The sequence below is a fragment of the Ovis aries genome, chromosome 14 (genome assembly GCF_016772045.2).
Source record: "Ovis aries strain OAR_USU_Benz2616 breed Rambouillet chromosome 14, ARS-UI_Ramb_v3.0, whole genome shotgun sequence".
NCBI lineage: Eukaryota > Metazoa > Chordata > Mammalia > Artiodactyla > Bovidae > Ovis > Ovis aries.
In genome coordinates, this window is record NC_056067.1 from 53,589,117 (window position 1) to 53,597,822 (window position 8,706).

At 53.8% G+C, this 8,706-nt stretch overlaps 1 protein-coding gene across 3 annotated transcripts in view; it reads right to left on the bottom strand.

The window, feature by feature from the left end:
• PRKD2 (protein kinase D2) overlaps positions 1 to 8,052 on the bottom strand; it is a 31,410-nt gene extending 23,358 nt beyond the window's left edge. The window contains exons 1-4 of one of the 3 annotated variants that reach the window (XM_042232217.2): positions 7,735 to 8,052; positions 7,027 to 7,437; positions 4,704 to 4,842; positions 501 to 632 (exon numbers count right to left, since the gene is read on the bottom strand). In XM_042232217.2, the coding sequence (XP_042088151.1) occupies positions 501 to 632; positions 4,704 to 4,842; positions 7,027 to 7,266 (511 nt within the window). In that variant the 5' untranslated portion in view covers positions 7,267 to 7,437; positions 7,735 to 8,052. Of the gene's footprint in view, positions 1 to 500; positions 633 to 4,703; positions 4,845 to 7,026 lie in introns of those variants that run through there. The other 2 variants (XM_004015331.6, XM_042232218.2) reach the window with 2 other exon arrangements.
• Between the last annotated feature and the right edge of the window lie 654 nt (positions 8,053 to 8,706).

Consider the following 8,706-nt stretch of genomic DNA (forward strand, 5'->3'; position numbering starts at 1 on the left):
ACCTGAGATTTCCCAGGTGGAAAGACGTTTCAGCTCTTGCCAGGGCTCCAGCTTGCCCTTCCTGACGACCCACCCCGTGGATTTCAGAGTTGCCAGCGGCCACAATCCTGGAAGCCAATTCCTTCCGCCCAAATCCCTTAATATGTGCTCCCCACAGGTTCTGTTTCTCCCGTTGGTGCCTGACTGGTACGGGTTCCGCTCTCTTCTCCATCACCCCTTTTCTACCCCAACTCCTCTCTCTTACGTCTCCCTCGGAGCTCCACCTCCCAGTCCCCACCCTCCACCCCCAAACCGAGTCCCACCCAGATCCCGCCCCCAACCCAGGCCCCGCCTCCTGCCCCACCTCCAGTTCCTCTCCCAAGCCCTGCCTCTGGGCGCTCACCTCGCCTTCCGAGCTCCCCCTCTTAGGCCCCGCCTCCAGGTCCTGAGCTCCACCTCGGCCCCGCCCTCGCGCCCACGCCCTTCCTCTTGGCCCCGCCTCCAGCCCCTCGGTCTCTCACCATCACACTTGAGGCCCTGGCGAACTAGGCCGAAGAGCATTTCTCCGCAATGGTCGCAGAAGGCAGGCGCTCGGTACGAATGCACGGTGAGGGCATGCGGGCGGATCTGGAAGTCCTCAAAAGTGGCCGAAGCTGCAGGCAGCAGGGAGGGGCGCATGGTTGAGCCGCGACCAGCGGTGGCCATTTCAGCCTCCGCGTTCCCAGGTTTCTCAACAGTCCTCCCGGCTGCAAGGTTTGATCTCTCTTTCAATCATTTACTCGCATCCTACATTCGACCTGGGTTCAAATCCCAGCTCCACCACTGGCCAGAACACCTATGTACCTATGCCAGGAGCTGAGGGGAGGGGGAATGGGGAGTTGTTTCATGGGTACAGAGTTCCAGTTTTGCAATCTGAAAGCAGTTTTGGAGGTTGATTGCATAACAATGTGAGTGCGATGAACACTGCTAAACACTGGACTTTTAAAATGGTTAAGATGGCAGTTTTATCTTATGTATATTTCATCACAATTTTAAAATGTTTAACTAAAAGAAAATACAAATGCTTGGGTCCCACCCTCAGAGTTTCTGATCTACTTGATCTGGGAAGTGTAAAAAAAAGAGAGAGAAAGAGAAAGACAAAACAAAAGAAAAATACCTATGTTTCTCACTTTTCCCATCCGTAAAATGGAAATTCAACAAATTAATTACTGGATATTGTTCCAGGGGCTGGGGACACTACAGAGAACAACACAGACAAAACCTCTGCCTGGCCTCTAGTAAGGGAGACTGACAAACAAAATGAGGAAGAGAAATACTCTCATTTAACAGTCTCTCAATCTAGCAGTTACTCTGTGCCAGGCGCTATGCTGAGTTGCTGTCGCTGTTTAGCTGTTAAGTTGTGTTAGAGTCTTTTGTGGAGTCTGTAGCCCGCCATGGGATTTCCCAGGCAAGAATACTAGGGTGGGCTGCCATTTCCTTCTCCAGGGGATCTTTCTGGTCCAGGGATCACACCTGTGTCTCCTGCGTTGGCAGGTGGGTTCTCTACCACTGAGCCACCGAGCCACACTGTGCTGAGTACTTTATAATATTAACAAATTTACCCTTATCAAGAGCCCACTGAGGTACATGATTATCCCTATTTTCTAGATGAAAAGACTACAGCGCAGATAGGTGAAGCAATCTGCCCAAGGTCAGTTAGCAAGGTGCAGAACTCAGATTCAGATCCAGGCCAGGGTGGCTCTAGAGTTCATGCTTTTAACCCTGTACTTTAGAGTGTCAGTTGCTAGTTGCGTCTAACTCTTTGCGAGCCCATGGACCATAGCCCGCCAGGATCCTCTGTCTGTGGGATTCTCCAGGCAAGAATACTAGAGTGGGTTGCCATTCCCTTCTCCAGGGGATCTTCCTGAGCCACTATACATACTGCTTCTGAAATTTTTAAGCAATAAAATATACACTAAGTGAGAAGTCAGTAAATGCTTGGGAGAAAAATTAAGCAAAGAGGTTAGATAGGGAAGATGCAAGAGGTACCATTTTAAATAGGTGGTCAGGGGAAGTCCCTGGCGGTCCAGTGGTTAGGACTTGGTGCTTTCACTGCCTGGGGCTGGGGATCAGTCCCTGGCTGGGGAACTGAGATCCTCGAAAGCTGTGCTGCACGGCCAAAATAAAATAGGTAGTCAGGGAAGGCTTTCTTGAGGAGATGACATGAGGATATAGGCCTGAAAAAGGTCAGAGTCTGGGCCACGAAGGAATCTAGCACAGAACAGGCTCAGTATCTTTTTTCTTTCTTTTAAGTATTTATTTGGCTGCACTGGATCTTAGCTGTGGGATGTGGGATCTAGTTCCTCAACCAGAGATCGAACCCGGGCCTCCTGCATTGCGAGCACAGAGTCTTAGCCACTGGACTACCAGGGATGTCTCTGTGCCCAGTATCTTAATACTATCTGCTTACAGTTCTTTTTTATGAGTTAAATGAATATATGGAAAGCTTTATTTTTTTGTTTTGTTTTGTTTTGCGCCTTACCACATTGCTGGTGGGATTTTACTTCCCAGACCAGGGATTAAACCTGGGCCCTTGGCAGTGAGCTTGGAGACCTAACAACTGGACTGCCAGGGAAGTCCTGGAAACCTGTTAAAACAGTGCCTGACACAGAGAAAATGCTCAATAATATGTTAGCTATTGTTTTTAAAGTTTTGTTTTTGGACTAAATCTTGTTGGGCTCCCTACCCCCACCCCAATTTTTGTCTATCATTAAGTTACCTTTCTTATATTATGCAACTGAAAGGGGACTGGGTTCTATGTGCCAAGCACTGTTTACACACTCAGGATAAAGCTCTGAACAAGGGAGATTTTTTGCCCCACTCTCAGAGAGCATTCTTTTAGGAAAGAGACAAGAAACACACACACACACACACACACAAAGAATAGGGACTTCCTGGTGATTCAGTGGCTAAGATTCTGCATTCCCAATGCAGGAGGCCCAGGTTTGATCTAGTCCAGGGAACTAGATCCCACAAGCCAAAAAAAAGACCTGGCGCAGCAAAATAAGTAAAGAAATGTTAAAAAAAAAACAAAACACCAAAAGCCAAAACCAAAAACAAAACAGCAAGGGCAAAGGCCCTGAGGTGGGAGGGAGCTTGGCTTCTTCAAGGGACAGAAGGCAGACAAGATGGTTGGAAGAAAGAAAGAAGGACAGTGTTAAGAGATGAATTCACGGAATTGCCACGGGCCGGGTCATGCACAGCCTTGAGACCACATTGAGGAGGAGTTTGCATTTTTTTCTTCCAAGGGTACTGGGGGGCCATGGGAGGATTCTCAACAGTGGAATGTCATGAGTTGACTTAGGTGTTACTGCAATAATCTAGGCAGGAAGTGATGGCGGCTTGGATCCATGGAGAGAATAAGAAATAGCTTCAGGATGTAAATTAAGGGTGAAATCAGTAGGTCTGATGATGGACCAAGTAAAGGGGTACGAGAAAAAGAAGAGTCAGGGATGACCCAAGGTTTGGGGCATGAGCACCTGTGTGAATGGTGATATCCTTCACCAAGCTGGAGAAGATTGTGGGAAAGGAAGGGTTAGAAGGGCAGGGGACTTCCCTGGTGGTCCAGTGGTTGAGACACTGCGCTTCCACTGCAGAAGGCATGGGTCCAATCCTTGGTGGGGGAACTAAGATCCCATATGCCCAGCGGTGCAACAAAAAAAAGAAGGCAAAATCAAGATTTCTGTCTTGGACAGGCTATATCTGAGATGCCTGGAGGCACCCGGTGAAAGCATCAAGAAGACAGCTACATGAACAAGACTAGGGTCTGGGGGGAGACCAGGATGCAGATAAACATCCAAGGGTTGTGAGACTCCAGGAGGGAGGTAAATCCAAACTTCTAATTGTCATCCATCCATCCAGCAAATTTTACTGAGCATTGCAGCACTCAGGGCGGGGGGTGGAGGTGGGGGCAGGGGGGGACACACAGCCTGAGTAAGGAAGGTGCTTCCCATCCACCTCAGCCTTTCTGAAAGAACCAAGGGCTAAAGATTCCTCTAAGTGCTGAGAGCTTGCGCATCTATCAAATGGGAATGGCCAGTGGGTGGGCTAGATTCTGGCTGAAAATCCAGGTGCCCGGGGTTTCATCTCCTGCTGCAGAATCTGACTGAATTAAGCATGTCATCGAGAGGAGACACAGACAGCAAAACATTTTGAACTTTATATCAAGGTGACGCGTAGGTCTAGAAAGGGTCAAATCAGAAACACATAGCTCCATGAACCGTCAAACTGTTTACGCCGTGTCACCAGCGTCCTGATGGATAAATGGAAGTTTCAACCACTGTGACCCGCCCCCCACCCCCTCGCCCACCGCAGCTTCCTCAGAGGCACCCACTCTCCTGGCTTCTGCCAAAATAGCGTAAATGTCTTTGTGCTTCGTAAATGGCATGATTCAATGCCTAGCTTAGCTTTTGTCCCTTAAGCAAGGTGTGTGAGATCCATCCGGGTTGCTCTGGCTCATTTACGTTCAGTGCGGGGCGAATTCCACAGTGTGCAGGGACCACATCTACCCATTCCGCGAAGCGGGAGTTTTTAAGAGCTCCCGCGGGGCTACTGATTTGCTGCCAGTGCTTAGAACTGAAGAATTGAGTTTCTGGGCCTACCCCGCCCCGCCTTCTACCGATGTCCCGCCGCCCCCCCCCCCCCCCGCTCGAGGCTCCGCCCCTAGGCGGGCCTCGGCCTCTCACCCGACAATACCACCTCCACCAGGTCGCCCTCCTGGATGTCTCCGACAGAGCGCACCAACTGCAGGAGGTTGGCCGACGTGGGGTCATGTTTGAAGAGCAGGATCTTGTCGTAAAGGCCGTAGAAGCCACATTCGGGGAACTGAGGGGGCGGGAGAGGGACGTGGTGACGGAAAAGCTCAGAGCAGCGGTCTGGAACCTTCCCAGGGCAGGGCGGTCTGTTTCCCCCGGAAACTCAAGAGACCCCGCAGCCCCTTGCTTCCTGCCAGTACCCTCCCAAACCCAGCTCGAGCCGAGCCGGGCAGGGTGCCAGAGACCCAGGTGTAGTGGGCGAGAGCTGCCTGCCAGAGTTGGGGAGGGAGATTGGCTCTGGGATCTTAGAGACCTAAAATCTTCTGGAAGTGAGAGGGGCACGGCTGAGTGAGCACCCCTTCCCTTATCTCCACACCACCTCCTGCTCCCGCAGCACCCCCCGCCTCCCCCCTCCTTGTCCCCCAACCACCAGTTTCCTTCCTGAATCTATTGTCCCTGTTACCTGGCTCCACGCCCAGCACTGGGGCTGGGCAATCTGGAAGGAGGAGATTTAAGACTCCTGGTTGGAGGGTGGGGTGAGGGGGTGCAGAAAGTCTAGGGCTCCAAGGAGTTGGAAGATAGGCAGGGTGCCCCCACCCAAAGCCCCAAGGACCCAGGTGCCCCGGTCCCCAGCTTAGGGAGAGGGGGGCAGGAAATGAAACCTGTAGAACAGAAAGTGAAACCACCCAGGTGGAGCCGCTGGAAGGAAGGAAAGAGGCCCTACTACACCTGGACAGGGGGCAGAAAAGAAAACTGGGGTGAGGCCTGAGGGGGTGGGCTGAGGACTTGAGCAGATAAAGAATCTTACCCAGGGAACAACTGATCTCCCCCCAGCCTATTTCCCCAAGGAGCAGGCTGAGTTGGGTGTGGGAGCTGGTTGAGGGGAAGAGGGGTTGGTGGCAAAAGGAAACTAATCTGTTCTTGCTGCTGGGAGAGGGTCCCCAGGTGCCAGGACTCAGTCCTGACTGCCCCCGGGGGTCTTTCTCTAAGTTTCTTTGTATGTAAAATGGGAGAGTTGGCCAGGTTCCTCGTGCTTTCTCTGAAGCCCAGAGAATCCATTCCCAGGAGTCTAAGAAGATTCTAGAATTTGACTATTTGGGGATTCCAGCATGCTCCTATGATAGGATTCATTTCTAGATTCCAACAAATTATTATAAGGTTTAGACTTTTAACTACCTAGATTAGCAGTAGCCTAATGTTTTAATGTTGTAGGGATCTGCCAAACTAAGATTCTAATATTTGAATATCTTAGTCTGAAAGATTTCGACAACCCAGGGTACCAAAATTTTAACATTTTAATGCTCTAGGATTCTAACAACATGGGAATCGAATATTCCAACATTTTAGTGTTTTAGTATTTCAACCACCTCAGGGTCTAATGTTTGAACCAGAGGAGTCGGTCACCTAGCAGTTGCATATTCCAACAGTGTAGAACTCTAACATTTTTAAAGTCAAAAATTCCAGCAGTAGAGTAGCCCACTATTCTAACTTTCAGCATTCTAGAATTCAAGCACTGTGTCCCACATGATCTTCCCCTTGACGAGATTCTCCAGGCCTCAACCCCAGTGACTGTGATGTCCAAAGCAAAGAGTGGGGTGGAGTGGGGAAGGCTCGTGTTGACAGGCCAGCCTCAGAGCTGAAGGGTGGGGACACTGATCAGGAGCGGGGACAGAGACCTCAGAACCTCTGGGGATCCTGAAGAGGCGTGCCTGCCCCTCCACACACACCTCCGGCCTGGGGGAGGGCAGAAATTGGTCTCTGAGACCTCACTTGCCCCTGGCAGTTAGTCCGGTGTGCACCCACACCCACACCCACACATGTCACCCGATCGCCCAGGCCGGCCCGGCTTCAATTTCTCCTGTTTCCACCAAGTCGGAGGCTGGGGTGGGCCCCGGCAGGGAGGTCTCCCACATCTGGGGCTCCCGCCTGCTCCTTCTCGGCGCCTACACCTGGCCGGCCCCTCCCTTCCTCCCTGCTGTCTGCAGCAAACAACAACATGCAGGGACATGCAATTCGGGGAGGCCTCTGGGCCACCCCACCTCGGACCAGGCCTCTCTCAAAGGGGTAGTGGGTGAGGAGGCAGCTGGGGGGCCAATGCTGCACCCTCAGCAGCCCAAGGCTTAGTCCACTTCTCTCCCTCTTCCTTATACTGGGTTCGAAACCACCTCTGCCAGCGCCCCCCCCCCCCCACCTCCCAGACATCTCCTAAAGCTGGGGTGGGGGTGGGGGGGGGGTGGGAAACCTGTGTGCTCACCTTCTGGTCAACGATGGAGCAAGCCAGCTGCTTCACGTGGGCCAGCTCAGAGGCGGCGGGCAACAGCACGAACTCGCGGGTCAGCCCGATCTGGATGTGGAAGGAGACCCCCGAGCCCGGGGCCGGGACCTGGGGCAGCAGCGGTGGCGGCGACTGCAGTTCCAAACCGCCGGAAGGCGAAGGTGACCCCGGCCCGGGAGAGCCCGGGAGCCCGGCGGGATGCGAGGGGGCGGCGGCCATAGGGCGAGGCCCGGGGTCCGCCGCCCGGCGCCCACCCCGGGATCCGGCTGGAGAAGCCTGAGCAGGGAGGCTCGGGTCACAGTATCCCAGGGATCTTATAAGCGGGGATCCCAGGGATCCAAGAAGAGAACCCTGACTGGCAGGTTGAGAGAACTCGAGGATGGTGGGACCCTGGGAAGTTAGAGAAAAGGAATCCAGTGGATCAGACACCCATCCGGGGAATTAAAGGATCACAGATGATCAGAAAGGAGAAATCTAGTGCTTTGGGGGAGGGGGGCCAGCGATTGGGAGATACCAAGAAATCAAAGAAGGAAAGCTAGTAGGTCCGGGTCACAGCGATCAGAAGAGCCCAGGATCCAAAGGATTCGTGGAGAGAGAGGGGATTGGAAAGGGAGCAGGTGGAGTCAAGAAGTCAGTGGCTCTAGGAAGAGGATCCATTTAAGAAGGGGGCCAGAGGATTCACCAGACCTTGAGGGTGGAGAGCAGGAGCCTCTGAGTCGGGGATCGAATGGATCCCAGGGATCCGATGGCGGGCCCGGGGATGGGCAGAGGGTTCCCGGGGGATGGGCAGATGGATCCCGAGGGCCGGGGTGCTAAGGAGGGAATCTCACGGGTCTCGGAAGTTGGAGAAAAACTCAGTCGGGGCCCGCGGGGAAGGCGGTGTTACCATCGGCAGTGGGGTGGCGGGGGGTGGGAAGGATGGGAAAGTCGCCCAGCGCAGGGAGCCGGTGGCTCTTTTTCCCCCTCCAAAGTTTAACTCCGCAGCGGCGGCCCAGGAGGAAGTGTTCAGAGTGACAGTTCAGTTGACCAATCGGCACCGGTCTTGGTGACGTCAGAGAGGGTGGAACCTGATGAGAGCCTGGGGGCGGAAGAGGAGGGCGGGCTGAGCGCGCCTCCAAGTTGGGGATAACACCTCCCCCGCTCAGGCCTGGGGACCTAGGATGGGAGATGCAGGACTGGGAGGATAGACTGATTCCTCTCACCAACAAACCCTTGTCTGGAAAGTTGACTTTTCCCTCAGCTGGTGAGGGAGGAGCAAGTCACCCTCAGCCCCACCACGGGTCGCGAGGCCGGGGCTGAGGAGGTGTCTGGCCCTTTAAGGAAGGGAGCCATCTCGCCTGGCCTGCATCCGGCGCCCACCGCAGGGGAAAGGGTGGGAGACGGTGTCAGGTCCGGTCCGCTCTCCGGAATGAGCCTGCCTCTTCCCAGAGCGTCACCCCGTCCTCCCTCGCGACACACCCTAGCCCATTCCACAGGTGGGAAGACCGAGGCCTCCAGATGGACAGAGATCCTTGCCTCAGGTCTTGCTCCAACGACCGTGGCCAAAGTGCCACGAACAGACTGGAGTGTCAGGGCTGGTGCAGCCGGTGCCGGTAGGGTCAGGCGCAGGGCCGGTGCAGAAGGGGCGTAGCTTCCTTCCTCCTGTAGTCAGCTTCCCAC